A 22,810-nucleotide genomic window follows, 5' to 3' on the forward strand; every position below is an offset into this window, starting at 1 on the left:
GAGCAACTTTAGAGGGTTTAGTATTGCAAGATGGGAGACACGCAGTGCCATTCAATCAGGAAAACAACTTTGGCAGGCAATAGTGTGGCTGTTCCAACTTCCCTCTCCCAGCAGGTGTTGCTATGGCACAAGAATAGTCTCTGAGGGATTCAATAGAACACAAAGTGTAAGATGAAAGAACAAAATAGAAAATCATGCTCTAAGTGGCATTCATATTTTCTCTGCTACACAAGCTACAAGGCCAGTTGCAAAGAAACACAGGTTCCATTCTTGCTGTCTCATAAATACTTAAGTGAATGGGAACTTAAGCGAAGGGCTGCTTATGTAGCATTTGGTTAAATGTAGTTTTCAAGTACCTGGCATTGTTAGGCTCATCATGTAATTTGCTTTTCTGACTTGGGCTTAGAAGGAAATATCTTCTAGAATTATTAAGATAAGTCTATATCAAAAAGATAACTTTCTACTCACCTCTTTGGAGAAAGACATGAAAGCATACCTTCCCCCCCCACACACTGTTTTTTATTTCCCTTCCCTGACTTTCTGCATGTGTTTCTCAAGCACTGGAATATAGAAATAACTGGCCACAGGTTAAGTATGTAAAGTTTCTCATGTAGAAAACCTTTTAAAAAAACTAAATTAAGGGAAAAAAAACAGGAGCAAGATAGTTCTGCTTGCTAGTCACCCAAATTATTCTAAAATTTTAGCAAGATAGGAGTCTGGACTAGACTGAGAATGTTAAATTGGGACTGCAAAAGAAGCACTTACTTTTTTTTCTGTAATAACCAGGGAGGTATTATAAGAGTTAAAACATCAAATAAAGTACTAAGTTCTTTATTAAAATATGAGTAGATTATTTGATAAAGAGATAATCAATCTAAAACCATTTCTGGAAGTAGGGGACTAATTCTTCAACTTCACTTTCTATTATTCAAATTCCCTTTCATTTTTGGTAGGTTTGTTTTTTTTTTAATAATGCAGAGCAAAGCTGGAAAACAAGAGTTATTTGGGTATAAGCAATCGATTAAGAATTTCAACTTTAAAAGTTAAATAGAGCATTCTAAACATTTGTTATAGAAACTAAAAATAACAAGCAGGAGAGAGTGTTATAAAATTAACCCAGAGATCACCAATTTCCTGCAGTTCTTATATTCTGTAATATATTTGTGTCCTTGCCTACTTGCTCTTAAAATGGTTTATCCAAATGCATTTATATGTGTGCACTATCCCTTAAATCAATAGCAAACATTCTGGGAATAACAGAAGCAGCACTGCGTGTCTGAAAACTTATGTGTCATTTTAGAGCTAACACCAATTCATTTTAACACACCTTTCAGATCCCCTTCAACAGATAAATATCTTTAAGACTGAGGGCAAGAGATAAATGAAGCCATTTGCTACCTTCAAAAAATGCACTTATGCATTATGGAAATGGATAAATTGGGAGGACCCTTTCTAACTGGTAATTGTTCAGAATTATTTTTAAATCAGAAGCCCCTTTTCAGCGGGCATGGAAAGTTTGAAAGAGTTGTGAGTATACAATAATAGAAATTTTACTTGAGTTCAACCCAGCCCACTTTCCAGCTGTGCAATTTTAGGTCATCTTAATCTATTCTCTTAATCTGTATAGGAGCCTGATGAAAAGGAGAATTTAATGATAATTTAAGATACAATGGCATAATGGACATTAGAGTATTCCCTGAATCATGAAGTATTTTGAGTTGTGTAATACTCTCGTAAAGAATATTACATATTATAATATTACAATATTACAATATTCTTGTAAAGAATTCCAGGTCTGGAAGCCTACATTCAGATCTAACTCTATCATCTAGCAGGTGTATGACTTTGGGAAAGTTCTCTAACCTGTGTCTCCCAGTTTACTCTAAAGAAAGTGACCATAATAGTAGCAACTTCACATTTTTTAGGACTAAACAGTGTAATATACATAAAACATTGAGCACAAGGTCTAGCATATAGTAAACACTCAATATATGTTAATCATTATGTTTTCCTTATCATTGCCCTTTATTGGTGTGATATCAATGACTATATTTTACTGTTGTACATATATTTCTATACCAAAGGCAAAGGTCTTAACTTTATTCATACCCATGATGTCTCAAGTATTGGACATGGGTATACACAGGGCCAAAGAAATATTTTATAAGTATATATTATATTATATATATTTACATACGTATAAATAAACCACATTGCCATTGTCATGTGTTTTGGAGATATATATGCATTTCTTTTCTCTTTTCCTGGAAAATATCAAGACCATTGGATATATATATATATATATATGTATATATATATATATATTTGAAAAAGACAACATTTTGGAAAGGACAGGAATGAACTTTTAAAAAATCTGAATAGAGGTCTCCCCCACTGCCATCGAAGGAAAGAAGGTTGCAAATTTCTTCATTAGACACAATAATTTGATCCATATGTTTGGATATTAACCTAAAATGGCACATAATACAGATATCCCAGCTCTCATTCTGTTTCTATGAAGAGGTTTAGACATTCCTAAACACATCTATTCCTCCCTTATGAGGATGACAAAATGTCAGTGCTGTCCATTTTCACAAAGGTCAGGGTGTTGCCATGAAAACCACAGACTGGTAAGTAAAAAGGAACTGTCTGATCATGTTAATTATGTGACTGCTTTCCTGTGGATGAAGGAATTCTAAATTAAAAGGATGATAAGCTATAAATTATATATCAAATGCATTTTATGAAAGCATAGCAAAATAAAGATGCTTTAAAGCAATCCACAATTTATTTTACTTTCTAGAGCAGCAACTGTTGCTCACAGTGGTAAACTCTTCAATGCAGAATGGCTAGAAAAATCAATTTGCTTCTATAATAAAAAGGCTATTTGTCTACTTGTAGAATCCATGTGACATTGTTAGGCCCCTTATAATAGTTCACTCTGGACAATGCTCGTGGTTTACAAATTCCCTAATTACACCACTGATTGTGTATCACTGACTATGCCTTATCCTGTGAAAATAGACACTACTGCCATATTAATAAACATTTTGACATAAAATGAAGCTGGCTCTTTCACGCTTTGTCAAGAGCAAAATGAAATAACCAGTGAACACAATGTTCCATCAACAGATCAAGGCCACATGTTCTTTAGGGCAAATGAGGTTTAATTAACAGATCTGTTAGTAGGTAACTAACTGGTCATTTAAAAAATAGGAGGAGGTTTTTTTTTTTTTATATAACGCCTGAATACTTTATGAACAAATACTCTACCAATGCATGATCACATTTTATGATCCCTTCTGGCAGTCTGTAGAAGTATGGAATGATACAATAAAAATATGAGCTTAATTTTAAAACCACATAAAAACTCATATAATGCCATTGATTAGAATGATACATAACTCATGCTGAGCTAATATGTGAGTGTAAATAGAGTTTAGTACCATTTTATTAATAGAGTTTTACATTGCATTTTATTCCTAAGCAAGGATATTTCTGCTTAAATGTCAACTAAATATATTTTGTTTACGAGTATTATTTAGACAGACTTGGTGAAAGTGGACTACTTATGTTTCATTTATAGTGGACTGTAATTCATATTAAATGCATTTTAGATGCAGATATTTGAACTGTCTGTCCTTTTATTATTGCTACTTCACATACTTAAATTACCAGTATATTTCATGTTGTACATCGAAACTTTCTTTAAAGTGTAATGATATGCTTCACATTTCATGTCTTCTTAATCTAATTATCATTTAAAGAACAGCTCCAAAATTTTGGAAATACTGACGTATTTGCCTGTCAGACACTTGAGGGCAGCCTGGTGTCCTTTATTCTGCTGTTACCCTGCAAATCATGGTCACATCCCCTTTTCTAATGCTTTCAGTCCTGATTCTAAGCTGCTACTTAGGCTGACTTTGAACCAACAGGACTTCTTAAGCCCCATTCACTTAGTCAAAGATGTTTATGAAAGGCAGACACAATATGATTTGAGAATTCTGAGAGGAATTCATTCATGAAAAATTCCTTTGTCACAGTATATCTCAGGAGCCTGAAATCTCAGCATTCATTCCATTGACAGGCTGTGTGTTTTCTGTAAAGGATCCGGATTCTACAGCCAGAAATAACCTATGTTCAGTACCTTCTGCACTTCTTAGAAACTCTGAGACCTAGTACAGTAACTTACGCTTTCTAAAGCTCAGGTTTCTCATCTGTAAAATGAGTATAATCACAGCAGAACCTACTTCAAATGGTGTTCTGAGGATTCAGTGAAGTTCTCATTTTAAAGTGTTTAGCCACAGGGCACCTGGGTGGCTCGGTTGGTCAAGCATGTGACTTTGTCTCAGGTTATGATCCCGGTGAGGACCCCCACATCAAGCCCTGTGTGAAGCTCCCCACTCTGCGGGGAGTCTGCTTGTTCCTCTCCCTTTGCCCCTCCTCCTGCTCACGCCTCCCCCTCCACCAATAAATAAATAAAATATTAAAAAAAAATTAAAGGGTTTAGCCTAGCCCAGCAATTGGAATATAAAAACACTCCAAACTTCTTAGATTATTATTTGTTTGTTTTTATAAGTAGGTATTCTGTGTTATGTGGTCTATAAATTACTTTGAATCTTCAGCATAGAGTAGAGCTTTGTTTCTTAAATCTTGTGTGGTTATATAACATGTCTTGTCACTCCTAGGCTGCATGCTGACATTCATGCATTTTTCCGGGCTTTTGTCATACTGCAATAAAATTAAAAAAAAAATGCTTCACCATAAACAATGTGATCCATGTTTGTGTGCTGTAAGTTTTAATGTATATTCTAGGGTTACCATTAGTGTTTAAATTATGCCACTCAGATCCCAGATGTGGTTAAGTAAAGTAGTATTTTAAAAACTCAAGCCCTGGGCCCACCCTTTTCCAGAAGATAAGTATAATTATGTTGAGCTACATGAGAGGATTTTTAACCTAATATAATATTGAAAGTGGTGTTCTTTGGTGGAATGAGTACTCTTCAAGCTATGTGCCTTGGTTGGAATAGCGTAAGGTCCCACTTGGCTTTTGTGACTGGAATAAGACTAGTAAACGGGACCTAGCATCCTAACACTCTTTGGAGTGGTGTTCTCAAAGTAGGGGAGACGGTTGTGCTCTGTCATCAACAGATGGCATGGTCACAGGATCCAACTAGAATGTTACCTGAATCCTTCAGAATATTTTTAGACCTGTCTTCAGTGATCCTTCCATGCAAAGCCCTTATCAAAGAGGGTAACTGAATTCAGAATCCCTGAGAAAGATCCACTTATGATACATAATATTGTACAGTGTGCTGCAAGCTCTTATACTGGATTTTGAATCTGAGATTGTAAACTTAATTCAGAATGTGGCTATAGGAAGTAAGCAAGTACCTAAGCTTTGGGCCCATTTTCCTCTCTATAAAATGAAAGGTATTAGGTAATCAAGAAATGTCTTCAATATTTAAAATCCATGGCAGTAAATGAGACAGTCAGAAATATTTTAAAAATGTCTTACAAAGTGGTGTCTGACGACCTGCCCCAATAATCTTTTATTTTAAAAATAGATATAATTCGGGGGGCCTGGGTGGCTCAGTGGGTTAAAGCCTCTGCTTTCGGCTCAGGTCATGATCCCAGGGTCCTGGGATCGAGCCCCGCATCGGGCTTTCTGCTCAGCGGGGAGACTGCTTCCTCCTCTCTCTCTGCCTGCCTTTCTGCCTACTTGTGATCTCTGTCTGTCAAATAAATAAATAAAATCTTTAAAAAATATATAATTCATACATATCCCAAAATTATATCACCAAAATTCCAGTTGTAATGATTTTCTAAATTTATATAATCTCTTTCCTAACCTCATTGATATGCCATAATAAAGGATGAGAAATTAAGACTATGAAAATTAATGAGGTCCTTTTGCTATTAAAATGTATTCATTTGTAAGCATATTCTTTGGGGAAAGTTCTTTGCACTATGGTAATTCTAATTTTTTGTTTTAGAGCTCTTGAAATAAATAGCTTTCATTTAAGACACTCTAAATTCTAAAATGAAACCCACATACTACAAACAAATTAAATCACTAAAATAATTGTTCTAATGCCAAAAGATCTAGGATTCTAGAGCTTCTGCTCCACAAGCAAAATGGTGAACAAACTATGAAATCTAGGAGCCTAGTCTCCATTTCTAGTTCTATTCACTTCTCTGTCCCTCAGTTGATAATGGTAAATTGGCAGTGTCATCTGCAAACATAAAATTCTGAGGTGTGATCATAATTACATAAATAGTACATACACTGTTACTTCCCACAAATCTCTTCTCCTATAGGCAAAAGATCCAGAGTGAAGTTTGGTACTATAACTTTAAATAATATACCTTAAGTTATATTCCATTCTTAAATAAAAATTTGATGGAGACATTTATTGTTCATCAGTTAATGAACATATTGTCAAAAGTGTAGTAATAATTTACTCTAGTAAATTATTGATAGTTATTATAGTTTCAAATACAAATTGTGAAACTAACTAATGGTGTTCAGTCCTCATTAGAGAAACCTGTATTGACTGACTTAAAATTCAGATAGTTCCAATGTCCCCATTGCTTGCATTTTAAAAGGATTAAGAGTATAGGAAGCACAAATTGGGTATTCTTTTGTACTTCTCATTGACCTGTTCTTATCTTAATGTAATCCAGGAATTCCAAAAAAATGTTTAACTCTGCCAAATGAAGAAAATATTCAGCACATAGAAAAGTAATTACACAATAGCTAACTAACCACTGTTAAACTATAACCTGTAAGGTAGAAACTTTGTTTTGATATTTGGGGGAAAGAAGTACATTTTAAGATGAATAACTAGAGAAAAACTATGAATCCAATGTTCATTTCCATAATTACAGAGATTCAATTTTAAGTGAGAAAATTCTAATCACAAATGCAATTAATGTTTATTTAACAATTATAGAAAATAGGAAATTAATGTTGCAAATCTTTGCATTATGCCCTCTCAAAAGTAAGTAGCAAAAACTATGATAAAATCCATACTTCTCAAAACAATTTATAACTTACTAATAAGGCCAACTAAAAACATTTCAAATATTCCCTATTTAAATGATCTTATTGCAAAGAGAATTAGTGTCAATGTTACTTTCTATAAATCTCTCCCCCTCCGTCCCACCCTTCCTCTCTCCCTCCCTCAATTCACAACACTTTCACTTGAAGGAACATGAGAGCTGCTTCCATTATCAAAATCATGCATCATTATTAAGGTATCAAATGTAATCTATTACATGCCTCTTCATGCTGATGAAGAGGTATTAAAGGCCCTAAAGATGCTGTAAGTACATACATTTCCCCCCAGTTCTACACAAATTGAGGAGCTCTTTTTTCTGTGATTTCCATTGACCACACTTTTTCTCATTTTCTTCATGGTTTTTGCTTTTTTTCCCACCATTTCCTTGGATATCTTTTATCGTTGCTTCATAATCTCTTCTTGGGTAAGCTCATCCACTTCCCCTCAACCCTCCAACCTATATATTTTTGCAACTGCTTATGAAATCGTGTTTTACTCCTGACCTTTCCCATGGTCATCAAACTTGACTTTTTTTAGTCGGTCACCAGAAACACAAGGATGTCTTACCAACCACTCAGCTATAAATAGTCCCAAATGAATCTGTCCTCTCAAACGTCTCCCAAAACCTAGTATCTCTCACTCAGAATGTGGCATTACCATATTCTAAACTACTGAGGTATAACATTTTGGAATCATAGATGTAAAATATAGTTTGGAAAGGCTGGATGATGAACTTATAGAACCAAACAGTTTTCAACTATGTGTGTTTAAACCATTTGCACATGTATATGCATGTGAATTTCGGTCAGAATCTTTGTCTTAATAGAATCTTACATAGAAGTCCTAATATAAGAGAGATATATGCTTAGTTCTGAATGGAGTTGGGGAAAAGAGGGGGGCGGGGAGGGGTAAATTATCTATGGTTATCTACTGTTCCTCTGCAGTGCCATAGTCATTGAAAATATTTCCCCAAATCCCTAGTTGTCATTGGAACACCATTTAAAAATCAGTTACCCAGTTGATCCCTTTATTCTACTGATGAAAAATTTTGAGGTCCAGACAGACCTAAGGTCATAAAGCTATTAAGTGGTAAAAATGGGTCTGGCTCTAAGTTCATAAGCCCTGGACATGCTCATGACATACACTGTCTGATGTCACTCAGACTCTCTTACACTGACTTGAGACCACTGGCCACTGACTAAACTGCCCTTAACGGGACAGGTTATGAGTGCTCCTCAAGGCCTCATCTGATTCCTATCAATCTCTTCAGCTGAATAAACAGTCCTTCCCCCCAACCCTCCAGTCTGTATATTTTTTTAATGTTCTTTTTTTTTTGCATTCTATTTCATCAAACTTTTCCTTAAAAATATCCCAAAGCTATAATGGAGAGATAAGGAATCTAAGATGCAAAGAGGTTTACAGACATCTCAGATGACCTTCCTGATTGAAGCTCCTGCTTTTTCTATTATCTAAGGCTTCTGGTTTTTTCTCTTAGGACACATCCATAAAGGACTGCCTATCTCCACTGCCTTATCACCTCCTAATAAAATTTTCCTTTCTGTTAGCTCTCTCTCTCTAAAAAAAAAAAAAAAAAAAAAAAAAAATTCTCTAAAAAAATTTTTAGAGATAAAAACTATCTTTAAAAATAGCTGTTTTACCTCTCCACCCTTCTTTCTCTATCTCTTTTCGGATCGCTGAAGTCTCATGCAATGAATAGGCCCCCAAACACCAATCTGATCCTACTGCCCCTTTGATAAAATTATTTTGTCATTCTTGACTGAGTGAATGGGATTGAATTATATTCATTTTCTTCTAAGATACGTGACATCTAATCCTTCTTTTTATTTATTTATTTTTTAATTTTTAAGATTTTATTTACCTATTTGACAGAGAGAGAGACAGGGAGGGAGGGAACACAGGCAGGGACAGAGAGGGAGAAGCAGGCTTCCCGCCTCGCAGAGAGCCTAATGTGGGGCTTGATCCCAGGACCCTTGGCTCATGACCTGAGCTGAAGACAGATGCTTAACGACTGAGCCACTCAGGTGTCCCTTTAATCTTTCATCTAGCTCAGAGGCCACCTGCTCCATCAAACTCTTGCTGACCAGATTAAAACATTTCCTTCGACATGTTTCTAAATTTCTCTGATAGTCTGTAAAGCAACACTAGACTTCATCTGTTATTAAAGTTTTTCGAGTGTATTTCTACTAGGATATCAAATCAAGTATGAATTAGATCCTACCGATTTTTATTTCTACCAGTATCTCCTTTCCTATTGTGGTTGTCAAATAAAACTTTTTTTGGACTGAATGTACACTATGTTTCATGAATTTATCCCAGAATTGCAGGTGACAGCTATACTTAATTTCTCTTTGTCATATTAGAACACGTGGCTTTATTCTTGCTTGCCCTGTCAGTTGACCTTGCCTTTCAAATTTAAATTGCTAAACCTCCACCTTCCTCCACTCAGGGCAGTTTCTTTAGAGCTGAGAAACTGAGAAATAAATGTCAGATATACCAGATGGAAGGAAAAAAACACTTACGATGTGAGCCATAAATACTGTGTACATTTCTTGTGGTGGCATTCCTATCTCCATTAAGAAACTTCAGAAATTTCAGGTTTTTGTAAAGGTCTTTGCCTCAATTTTGTGTAATTTAACAATTTTTATCTTAGGTCATTCATCATATTTTAATATGGTACTTGGTAAGCCTTATGAAGGTACCTTTACCTTGAAAATATTCAACCAAGGGTTTTTTGACTATCTGCATGGTTGTTATCAAAGACAACAAAGAACTGGACGTTAAGTCCAAAACCTAAAATCTCCATTAATGGTGCCTGAAACAAATGACAATAATAATAAAACGGAATGCGAGTAATAATAATATTTGTTGCAGACAACCGATATTTTCTTAAACTTACTTAAAAGTGAGTATAAATATCTTTAGAAAACTTTGCTATTTATACTACTTCTCTTTTATTAGTTTAAACATACAATCTAAATAAAAGCCATAATAATTATACAAACACAGATTCCAGAAAAGTTCCATAGCCACTCCTAACACTTCTAGATTGTTGCATTTACATGTCTCCATTGTAGAAAACCCGCATCAGCCACTAAACAGTGCGAGATTCACCTAAGTAAGCAGAAGAAATAATTCCAAACTATTAATTTTTTTTTAAAATAAAAACATTTAATTTAAAGAGTAAAAGTTACTTTCAAATAGGTAGCGCTTCAAATAGGTAAATAAAATACTCTTCTTGGTAAAATTTACTGTATCTAAATATGAATTCGATAACCGTGCCTACCATACAGGCTACCAGTCAAACCATCCCTTACTGAAAGCACAGATGAAAGGAATTAGGTATCTCTAGGAGTATGCATAGCCTGATATTTCCTAAGGAACATTCTGTGTATGTGGCGATTAAAAACAATATGTTACAGTTCAGTGTCTCTCTTAGAAATTCACTAGGTACAACAGCAATTTAAGGCTATATATACCACAGTAAAGATATATGCTAGCCACATTTAGTTTCCATCCCAACACTGGAGGAGAAGAGAACAGTCTCTAAGAAGACTGTAGAAGAGCTAATTCACTGTTTTTTGGAGCAACAGTCTCCCTACTGACACACTGCTCAGAATACAGTTCTTCTTTCTGGCCCAAATCAAGGAGAGATATAATATCCCTTCCAATAAGCACAAGAGTCAACTAAGAGGGGAAGCTTCAGCACTGAAAGTAAATTAAGTCTGTAAGAACCAGTCCTGCCTGAGGCCAGTGTGAAAAGTTGCCAATCAGCCATTCACCCCCATAATCAGGAGATTCTGGGTGTCTCATTTTTTTAAAGTTGTGTTTTAATCACTGTCTCCTTAACCATTCAAAGAAAAAAAATTTTTTTAATGTAGAAACAGATATAAAATAGGTGGAAGAGGCCACAAGCAGAATAGAATGGCAGTAGAAAATCTTATATATTAGGAATGACACTTGAGCAGTTTCAAGTAATTTCAGGAGACCTTGCTCTGATCACCCTAGCAGACAAGGGACTCAATAAGATATACAGATGAATGAGGAATAAAGAAAGACTGAGATTCTGCCTCAATCTCTAGAAAATATATAGTGATTGTATAGACTAATAACAGTTATTTGTGGTTTAACTGGGTTTAATTTAGTTTTTTAATATTTCCACAGAGTTCAGTTCATTATTTATTTCTTAATAGAGTTCTGAAATCTTGGTTAGAGATGAGCACACCATGGCCTGTGGACAAATAAGGCCTACCACCTGATTGTGTAAATAAAGTTGTATTGGAATACAGCCATGCTCATTCATTTTATTGTCTGGGGCAGCTTTCCCACTGTAAGAGCGGAGTAGAATAGTAGCAACAGAAACCATATAGCCCACAAACCTAAAGATGTTTACTATCTGGCCTTTTACAGAAAAAAATTGCTGGCCTCTGTTCTTCACCATTAATTTAGAGGTTATGGATTGAACTTCCTAATTTTGGAGTCAGGGAAGAAAATGATTTTTTCTGGGTCCAGTAACTTAGGAAGCAATTACATAACTTTTGACTGCATGAAAGCTTCCTCTGAGCAAAGCACAGTCAGATTTGACATGTGTGGGTATTACTTATGGCGTCCTGTTACATAAAAGGATCTATCATTCATCTATAGTCATTCTACAGGACTTCAGTTTTAATCAGAATTTCATGAGCTGCTCTTCTTCCTTAACTGGAAAAGGGCAAAGAACCTAATCAGTGAACTGGACTTAGTCATTTTTCTTTTGCCTTGTAGCTCATTGACTTTTCTTATTAGTTGTATACCCTATCCCTACATTATCAAGAACTTTTATTCCACCAATATGAATATTTGTACAGACATTTGTTAACTGTCACGATCATACTAACCAGTCAGGTACTCAGCAGCAAAGCTAAAATTTCAAACTGATTTTTTCAATCAGTCACCTCTGTGCACCTATGCTTCTGTTGCTGCCTCTGGTTTAACCCCCTAAATCTAGTTCAATTTTCTGCTATACAAAATGCTCCTGTATTCTAACATGAGAGGGAAAAAAGAATCCTCAAATCCGTACTTAGTCTTCTGCTCTATTTGCCCACCAGATGTCTCACATCAGAATTCTACCCAGTCTCGCAGTTTATATTTTCTAGCATGATGCAGATGCTTCTGAGTTTCCTATAAACCTACAGGTCCGTCAGGTCATGCAGATGAGGGCCTGCAAGCTAACAGCACCTGAGGACTTCACCACAGAACCACACTGGAGGAAGCAATGGAATATTTTTCAGCAAGCCTTCTGAAAATTAAATATCTATGATAACAATTATATTTTTTCAAATGAATAACAATTAGGTAAGAATAATTTAAGAATTGATTTTTAACTGTTGCCAGAATTTTTGTCTTACATGCACATGCATTTTTCAGCAAGTATGTGGAAGATTTTCATTTAACGAAATTGAATTGTAATGATGGAAAATTTCAGTATATTTATTTTTAACTGACAAGTTACTGAAAATTAATTAATTAGTTCACTTAATTAATTAAGTGAAACTAAATTACTGTGGTAATTCACAATTAGTACAATGTGGTTTTTAAAGTTATCTGCAGCCTACAGGTATGATGTAAGCTTTAGTAATGATAGCAATGAAATCGAAAGAAACCAATATAACTTGCTTATATTAATATCAATTAATACTAATCCAATGGTAAAAGCAGAACATGAAGAATCACACAATATTTCTGGGACTTTCTTCATCCTGTAGATTTTGCCAACTATCCCCTCCCTCCACTGTCACTATTACAATATTACTTTCATTAAAATCTAACTCAAATGCCATTTTTCTCTGAAACTTTCCCGGGCTATACTGAAGAAAGCATTCACCATTCCTACAGAAGGCTCATCAAATTTAAGTAGAGCTTCCTTCCCACTATAGATTGTGCCTTATTTCTAAGTCATCTGATAACTAAGTAATTTGAAACCTTAGGTAGTAAGGTCCTTAAGAACAAGGCCCATTTGTCCAGCAGCATATGATGTAGGGCCAGAAATAGAGCAATCATTCAGCTGAAGAATCTACCAGAAACACAGATTTTGAACAGACAAAACAAATGCTTACAATAAAATAATTTGAATGTTTATAGAGTTAGGAGGAAAAAACGCTAATGTTGAATTAATGTGGAAATAAGATACAATCTATAATCACATATCATAGTTTCTGTTACTCAAATGTATGAGGCAAACTCCAAACTACATGTAGGTTTCCTTTTCAGTTTTTATAAAATCAAATAATTATTTTTTTAAATATTAAAAATTCTGTCAACTAGGATTTACCTTTCTGAGATATTTTATATCTTAATTTTAAAAGTCCTCAAAATTGTATCTAAAGATGTGGCTGTCAACATAAGAGACTCTTAATCTCAGAAAACAAACTGAAGGTTGCTCGAGAGGAGGAGTTGGGAGGGAGGAGGTGACTGGGGGATAGAAACTGGGGAGGGTATGTGCTATGGTGAATGCTCTGAATTATGTAAAATTGACGAATCACAGACCTGTAAACCCCTGAAACAAATAATACATTATATGTTAATTAAAAAAATAGTTTTCTAACTGTATTAAGCAGATGTGCCTTATGGGGCCTCACCCTCATCTTAATAAATTTCATGTATGTCTCTTGTACACAGTAGCAACCAGGATACAATGTGAGATTTTGTGTGACAAACACCCTAAATAGATTACATTTAACATATAGAAAATGTCTAACACAAGAAAATCACTGACCACCTGGTCAATTCCAAATTCCCTAAAATAGTAATGATACAACTAGCAAAATCCAGAATCTAAGAGCCCCCCCCAACATATTTACTTATATCTTAACAGTAGTTTCCTTCTAATTGACTTAACTGGCCCAATCTGTGGGAATTTCCTCTGAATCTTACTGTGTGGTTCATAGAATTAATGGAGTCCAAGATTTTCCTCCATGTTATGGCTTGTTACTCTCACTGTTCAAACTCTACCCCCCAGAATATCTTCAATATCTTTATTTCATATTAAAGCACCACTTTAAGTGTCGTCTTCTACTATGTGAGGATAAAAATAATTTTTTTTTTGATACCAGTTGAATCACACAATCTTAGATCTACAAATCTTTATACTATAATCTGGTATTCCATTCTACTGTAATCAAAACAGAACACCAAAGCCAGTTTGGGCATAAAAATAGAGTATGGGATTGCCTTCAGAGACTCATCCTTTGGGTTAAACCTCTTCTTCAGGCCTCTCTATCAGAATACAGTCTGCACAGGCCAGCCCCATGACCATGACACCTATGCAGACTAACTTGGAAGGGCCCTGTGCTTAATGTTTTGATGTTGCTATTGTGAAATTCTTAGTAAGTTCTGAGCAAGAGGTCTGCTTCATATTTTCAGGGGACACTACAAATGATGGAGCTCTTCTTGCCCCTAAGAGTGATAACATCTTAAATCACAGTATAAATTAGTGTGCTGAACAACTTTCCTTACAGTTAGTGGGGAACAACAAGATCAGGAACAGAGAGACCAAATGCCAGTCTTTCAGAGTGAAAAGAAGGAAAGAAAACCTAGAAAGGAAATCTATGTGAACAAATGAGCTCATTTCTTATTATTTTCTGATATCTGCAAAGTGCCGTGTATTGTTCCAGATGCAGAGATTACAACAATGAGCAGTACTGACAAAGGCCCAGCCTTCAGGGAGCTTCCACTCCAACCAGGAGACAGATAATAACCAGTCTGTCTGAGATGGGGTGGGGGGGCAGCAAAGGGGTATATTTTGAAGGAGGACTTCATATATCTCTTTTGTTTCTGGTATTGCTACTTTTGGTAACCAGACAGAATAATAATCATTTAAGAAACGTTACTTATTACAAGTAAACTTTCGTAACTAAGAGGCATTTCTCGAATGTTTTCTGCTTTTCTGGTCATCTTTTCGCATTTTTCTTTTAGGATTTTTAGAAAGTTCATGAGTCAATGCTAGTTATCTTCTCTGTCATTTACAGCACATAGTTTGAAGTGGGTAATGTAAGTTGTATATTTAAAAATGCATGTTAGAATTAATCCTGTAGATATTATATAATGCTCCTTTCTTCTGTTCATTCTATGCTCCCTCTTCCATCTCAGTTTAATGAACCATGCTACCATCAGACAAGTCTGTTTTGAAAGCAACCTGGATTCTTTGGATCTGGGTTTGTGTCACTGGTTCTGAAAACAACAGCGGTAAGTAAACAAAACAGGCAAACAAGCAAACAGAAAAGCAATGCTCATAATTCTGGAAAATCGTCACTCATAAATAAGGACAGAAAATCCTGGATCTTACAAAACTGTTGTCACTCTGACAGGAAATATCACTGTGGGATGTCACCTAGCACACTGATGTATGCGATCAATGGATATTTGTTGACAGAATGAAAAATTCACCGAATGACGATCATGTATATCAAGAGCTTCCTATTAGATATCCTGAAATGCATCCATCTCCTAGCGCTAGCACAGATTTGGAAATAAAGGTTAGATAATAGTTACTATTCAAACAGTTATTATTATTATTATATATTCTAGAAAAGGGTATCTATCCAAACACAAGTAATTCTCATCACTCTAACCTCCTTTTACATTAAAGGTAGCTGATAAAAATGGGTTATCTCCTAGAAATAATGCAGAATGTGAAAAGCAAGCACATTTGGTCAGCCTGAAGAATGGACCTAAATCCCAACAGGAGAAAAATCAATCTAGCGTGTATTGCAATTTAGATCATGAGAAGACACGAAATCACAGGCCAGTCTGTTACCGAGTGAGAGTCAAAATGCCGCCTGACTGGAAAGGAAAAACTGTTTAAATGTTCTCAAAACGGTAGGTCTGCTGGCTACATGTGCAGTCTACGTTTTCAACACATATTATTCACCCTTGAATTATATAAAAATACTAAACTGAAATTCACTCTGGTAACAAGCTGGCAAAACAAATAAAGCTACTTTGGTGTTGTTGGAGGCACGCTGATTACAGTTCACAGAATCACAGGGCTTTCAAACATCTTAATAGGTGAGCTCATGTCTCCTCCCATACCATAATCCTATAATTTACCTCATCTACAGATGTACATTTAATTGGGAGAAAATGGATCATATTTTTCATTTCTAACCTTAAAAGAAGGAATTTCACTCCAATATATTTTTTTCTTTACTCAATTTCATTGTGAAGAGATTCTGTCATAACGTTCTTCAGAAAGTCACATCTGACTACAAGTTTAACACATTTATCATTGGTTTTCATTGGTGAAAAATGTATTTCTTATATATCTTATATTTGAGTACTTCTAAATTATTTCTCAGTATTTTCTTCTTGGGATTAAACATTTTGTTTGTTTAATGTTTCCAAAATTGTCTTAGCTCTATAAGCATTCGTTGTTTAACTTTATTAATTAATATAACTTTAGAGTCTATAGAGGGTTCTTAGTTAATTAAAAAAAGCTATTATTTAATTAAAAAAACTGGAAGCCTATACCTATCATAGCCAATGCTATTACTTTTATTTGCAGTATTTCTATAAAATCTCATATAAATCTAAATCAAAATAGAACTTTACATGATATTTATTGGGCATTCAGAATGTTAGATTTTGGTTTTAGGAAACTTAAAGAATAAGAATGGTTTTAGCTTGGCTGGAGACTTGTCTGCTAAATGTAAAGAAATTATTCTCAATATGAACACATTTTGCATCACAAATATGCTTCTTACCTGTGCTGCTGGATATATTAACATCAATACTGATATCAGATATTCCTCCTCCCTTCAGAGATGCTACACATGTGTATGTCCCAAAATCCGTGAATTTTAAATCAATGATGTCCAAGTTTGTCGTTCCCGGGGAGACATCCGGATCAGTCTGGGTAATAACCATCCGCTCAGAACTTCTTAATGGACGGCCATTTTTAAACCAACTAAATGTTAACTCCTCAGAAGGAACAGCTTCTACTTGGCAAGATATTTTCACCTCACGCCCAATCTGGATGTTGTCATCTTTGTGATAAGGATCTGGTGTGATCCAAAATCGTCCTTTTTTTAATGCTACAACATAAAAATTTCATAAGTAGTTAGTGTTACTTCCATAATGTTGTGATTCATTTACTTAGGTAGTCATCTCTCAGCTGAAATAAAGTAAAACAAAATAAAATAAAATAAATGCATATATGTTTGTTATTTCCAAGCAGCATGCATGTCAATAAGCCTCATTCAAATAACCTGTAAATATCTGAAGACCTAAGTCAATTAGAGACTCTAAACACTGGTTTTTATAAATTGGGTAATATCTTCCAGTGACATAAAAGATGCTTTAAGTCTATATCATACTTAAACATTATTGCCATTGAAATTTGAACAAATGATGCAACTTGTTTATATAACATCATTAATATTAGAATTAAAAATAATAATGGATCATTAAGCCCAATTTGATATCTATGCTATCCCTTAATTAAGGCACAATTTCCCAGACAACTCAAATATTGCACAAATGTCAGATTAAAGAAAATTCTTGTATGATTTTATCTACATGCTGACCAAAACTAGTTGGGAAGAATTGAGTCAGTTCACATTCATAATGCATTTTCATGGGCTGAAATAATCTGAACTGAAAAAGAAAACTGTTTTCAAAACATTTGCTGTGACTGTCCTATTCCACCACAGAGAGATGTTTCCAGTTGAAACAGTTTGCTGGCTCTCTCGTGCAGATGGCCAGAAGAACCTCTCAGCAGATGGTTTGGAAGACAAGCTGGGTCTGTGTTCCGACAGTAGTGCTTTCTGGGTGCAAGGTCAGTACTGCTCTCACAGCCTGGGTCAGCAATGAAGATGACCAGAGGCTTCTGAAGGGGCCTCTCCTGGTCTCCTGAGGGCACCGGTTCTGAACTTTGAATGATAGATACTACAGGACTCAATGAAGAATAGGGTATGTTCCTTTTTCTGGCAGGGATTCTTATATACATATTCTTCTCTCTACTAACATCCTACCTATTTCCCTTTCCCTTAATATCACTTTCTATCCCTCTATGACAATATGTAGCATATGCATAGCAAGGTAATTACCAGAATAAAATATTGTCCATTCATTTTTACCATCAAACCATATATAAATGGCACTGGCAGAAATTACATGAATTTAGAAGATCCTCAGAGAATGGAGGCCTTTTAACTGCATTCCCGAGTTTAACCTGATTTCCCTTAGTTCCTCCCAGTAATGCCGGAAGTACCATGGAAATCTGAAGAACTATGTAAGAAGCACTAGAGATGATAAGTTTTAATCTTAAAAATTTTTGCTTTTAATTATTTTTTATTCATCAGCCCCCAACATTTTCACCTTCTCTTTTATTTGCATCTTAGTGAGGAGAGATAAATGAGTATCAAAAATTATGCTTATATCTTTCTTTTTATTCAAGAAAAATTTATAGGGCTCCTGATGAGGTATTAGATGAGGCCTTGATTATACATGATGAACAAAGCAGACATAACCCTTACTCTTATGTATTCGTAGAGCAAATTCTGTACTCATAGATTATATATCTGATTTTTATCCATCTGATATTTATGATACTCTTGTCTAGAAAAACCACACTCTGCATTGATAGTAAATATTAGAAGTTTGAAGGAATATGAATGTCAAAAAGTCCTTTAAAATATTGTTTAGAAGGGGTATCTGGCTGGCCCAGTTGGTGGAGTGTGAGACTCATGATCTCAGAGTTGTGAGTTGGAGTCCCACATTGCATGTAAATATTACTTAAAAATCTTAAAAAATATTATAAAAGGCACAAGACTTCAGTCTTAATGAAAACACCAAAGACAAATGTTTAAATCACATTCTCATATTATTGTTTGTTACATTTTTCCACACTAAAATGAAACTTATGAACCTTATTTATTCCTAGCCATATCTTTATCAGTACATGACAGTTGGATGAAATTAGGAGAAATTATGTCATCCTGTTACTCAGTGCCATACTTTTATATTTTTATTGGGATTGAAATAGGACTTTGTATCTATAAAGAGAAAAGCGTTGAAAATGCCTATTGGCTACTGTATTTGGTATATAATATTGTACACATATAAAATTCAATGATATATTCAAATGATAATATTAATATCAAATATGAAAATCCAAATGATATTAAATTTCTGTAACACATTGTGCACATATAATTCAAATGCAATGAAAGTTCTTTTTGTTTAAGGTTTTATTTATTTACTTGAGAGAGAGAGAGCACTTGAGAATGAGCACTAGCTGGGAGGGATGCAGAGTAAGAGGGAGAAGCAGGATCCCCATGAGTAGAGAGCCAGAGGCAGGGCTTCAACCCAGGATCCCAGGATCATGACCTGAGCCAAAAGCAGATGATTAACTGACAGAGCCAACCAGGCACCCCAGCAATTAAAGTTTTTTCATACATAGTAAACTGTATCATACTTTTTTTTTTCCTTTTTTAAAAAATAATTCTAAAAAAACAGTATTCCAAGGGTCATTCACTTTTGTTAACACCATAATATTCAAATGACTTTCCTTTATTTGGTAAGAATTTTGCTTTTTCTGTTTCTATAGAAAAATGATATGGCTAAATACAAATTTTAAACAGATAATTCTTAACTTTAAAAGTTTAAATATATATGTTAATTTATTAATAGTTTCATATGGGATACCTTTAAATAAATTTCATTTCAAAATTATGTTGGTGGCCATATACAAACAAAAATTCTGATGTTTCAGTGACTACCATTTATTTACTAGGTAGTTACTGTTGTCTAGCTCTGCTCCCTGCACAGTGTCATATTAAACTGATATTGCAATTAAGAGAACTGAAAACTCTTCAGATTAGTTAGACTTAAACAACAAAAACAATCCAAAAGCCATGGATTAAAAATAATAATAATAAAATAAAATTACAATATATATTTTGTGTTACAAACTGTTTTTTCTTTTTAAGTATTATTTATTTATTTGACAGACAGGGAGAGATCACAAGTAGGCAGAGAGGCAGGCATAGGGAGAGGGGGGAAACAGGCTCCCTACTGAGCAGGGAGCCTCATGCAGGGCTTGATCTCAGGAACCTGAGACCATGACCTGAGCTGAAGGCAGAGGCTTAACCCACTGAGCCACCCAGGCACCCCACAAACTGTTTTATTAATGGAAAATAACTTTTAAAATCCAAAGTAAAAGAAAATTAAAGTTTATAAATATAATAACCCATAAATAAAATTCAATATGATATACAACTATTTTTAATAATAAGCACCATAATCAAGTGGGCTTTTAAAATGAGCTCATTGCTACAAATAATTGTTTTTCTCAGTATAAGACCACTTATAACTTGGCCAGTGTCAATCGCATTGGTCTTCCAAATGACAGATTCTAAAAAGGAAAAGAAGGACAAGTCAGTGTAGCAAGTGCGCTTAAGTTAAGAAACATCAGAATAAGGAGCATGGATCATTAGACTGGAGAGTCATCTCACTGAGTTTGTTTTATGTTACCCCATAACAGAATACCTGCTTTAGCATATGGAACAGAAGCATTCTAAGAAAAAAGAAATACTCTGTGTGTGTGTGTGTGTGTGTGTGTGTTGTGTGTACCCATGCACAAGCGTGCATGTCATCATCTCTAGTAAGTTAAATTTAATGGATTTTCTAACTTTGGCTGCTCAGATACCTAAAAGCATGGCTCTGTCAACTAAGCACAGGAACATTAATATCTTGAAACCTAAGTCTAGTTTTTCATTTCTATGTGGTCCAATATAGGCAATCTCATTTTTATGGGTCAAGTGCATCATTTATAAAAATAGGAGGTGATAGTATTAGGCTCCCTCCGAGACCCATTGTGAGAAACAGCTTATTAGCAATAGTGTAGAGCTTTGGAAATATAAAGTGTTTAATATAGTTAATCAACTGGGAAGCAGGTTCCTTCGTTTATAATTAAACACTCTCTTTTTCAGCGAACAATTTCCAATAGTTCATGCAATGTTAATTTAAAGTCATTTCCTGCTAACCAGTTAAGATTTCAAATGCTTAGAATCAATCTGCGATTAGTACCAGAGTATAACAAGGATCCAATAGACATAACAAGACTCTATAGAACTAAAGAAATTCTTTGGAAGAAGAAAGGAGAAATCCCTTTCCTCAAATGCAATTTCTTAGTCAAACTATTGAAAATCCCACAACACCAGCCTGAAAGAACATTAGATTTAGCTTAATGTATCATAAATTGTGATGGATGAACCTCAAAAGGTACTTGTTTAGTCTGCCAGTTCATGTAAAGAATTGGCATCAAGCTGAGCCTCTGTTTTGGGTAATCAGTTTAGAAGCACTGCCATATAACCCATAGCCCCGTTTTTTTAATATTGTGAGAACTGAATACAAACTTGGCCCACATTCACTTCTGACAAGTTACTCATAAGGATAGTCTAGCTGCACTCAAAGGTGCTCTGTGAACAGAATGAAGCTGGTGAATCAGAGTCAGGCCACTGCAAAGACCTGGGTGGCACTTGCTGTGGACCTTCCCCTAGAGGTGAAAGTGTATTTTTGCCTATGAATGTCTACAATTCTGAAGAAGACTTCCATTACTTAAAACTATATGACTTCTTGAGTTTATCTTCAGAAGAGATACTACTGGCTTTGGAAAGGACTACATCTATGGCTTCCAGGAATATAAGCTCAATGCAGAGGAACACAAAGACAAGGCTATGAGATTGTGTCCTGTTTATAACTATAGACTTAAAATTGTTAAATGCACAGATTGTTTGTCAAATATTCTACAATTATATAGCCCATAGTAGTTCCATAATAAAATATGATTTGTAGATAGAACATAAAGTGAATTTCAATTAAATGACATTGAACATGTTTTAAATTTTAATGAGGAAGCATCTCTTTGCAGATACAAAATATCAGGTATCAGCTTTTTAACCTCTTCTAAGAAGCTCTTTTAGAGACAGAGTGACCACTGCCCACTCTTCTAAGTAGTTAAATTAGTTAAAAGTCTCCAACCACATCAATTCTTATAATATCAGTAGGATTTTGGATCACATGATGACTGACAAAATTTTGCTGAGAGAAATGGATCTATAAGTCATTAATCACATCATTAGACAAATAAAAAATTGATTTTCTACTTATTTTCTATTAAAGACAACACAAATATTTAAGTGGAAAACGAGTATTTGCCAGTCCCACATGATGCCAAATTGAATAAACAGTTGGAAAGAAATTACATAGGCAAAGCAAATTAAGAAATAGTAAATGACTGTATACATAATTTGTCCTATTATAATTAGATGCCAGTCTTTCTCTTCAAGGAGACTGTGAACACCTAGGGAGTTGGGGCCATGCCTTACTCTTCCTTATTGTCCCAAAATTTAAAACTGGTTCCTTGTTAGAGTTGGTATTCAAGATCTTTTGTCAAATTTAATTAAACTTGATAAATTTAATTAAAGCTGACATTTCAAAGCATTAACTTTACAAATTCCAATCATTTCCATTCAGTCTGATATGTCCATGTTAATTCTTTTTGTTTGGTGGTCCTGTGTTCTGAGATGCCTCAGGACAGGAGGAACAGGATAGAAGAAAGAGAAGAGATTTCGTGTCCTCTAAGGTTCAGGCTTTTTGGTTTGTCTTGTTTGGTGTTTTTTGTGGAAACACAACAATACTTGATGAATAAACTATTAATATAGGAATGTATGTAAGGAAGGGGATTC

General features: G+C 34.7%; 1 protein-coding gene across 1 annotated transcript in view; it reads right to left on the minus strand.

Annotated features, from left to right (window-relative positions):
* The window catches only part of MDGA2 (MAM domain containing glycosylphosphatidylinositol anchor 2), an 844,384-nt gene that overhangs the window by 226,859 nt on the left and 594,715 nt on the right, over window positions 1-22,810 (minus strand). The window contains exon 7 of the mRNA XM_059373141.1: window positions 16,823-17,152. Within this exon, the coding sequence (XP_059229124.1) occupies window positions 16,823-17,152 (330 nt within the window). The remainder of the gene's footprint in view (window positions 1-16,822; window positions 17,153-22,810) is intronic.

The sequence above is a fragment of the Mustela nigripes genome, chromosome 13 (assembly GCF_022355385.1).
Source record: "Mustela nigripes isolate SB6536 chromosome 13, MUSNIG.SB6536, whole genome shotgun sequence".
Classification (NCBI taxonomy): domain Eukaryota; kingdom Metazoa; phylum Chordata; class Mammalia; order Carnivora; family Mustelidae; genus Mustela; species Mustela nigripes.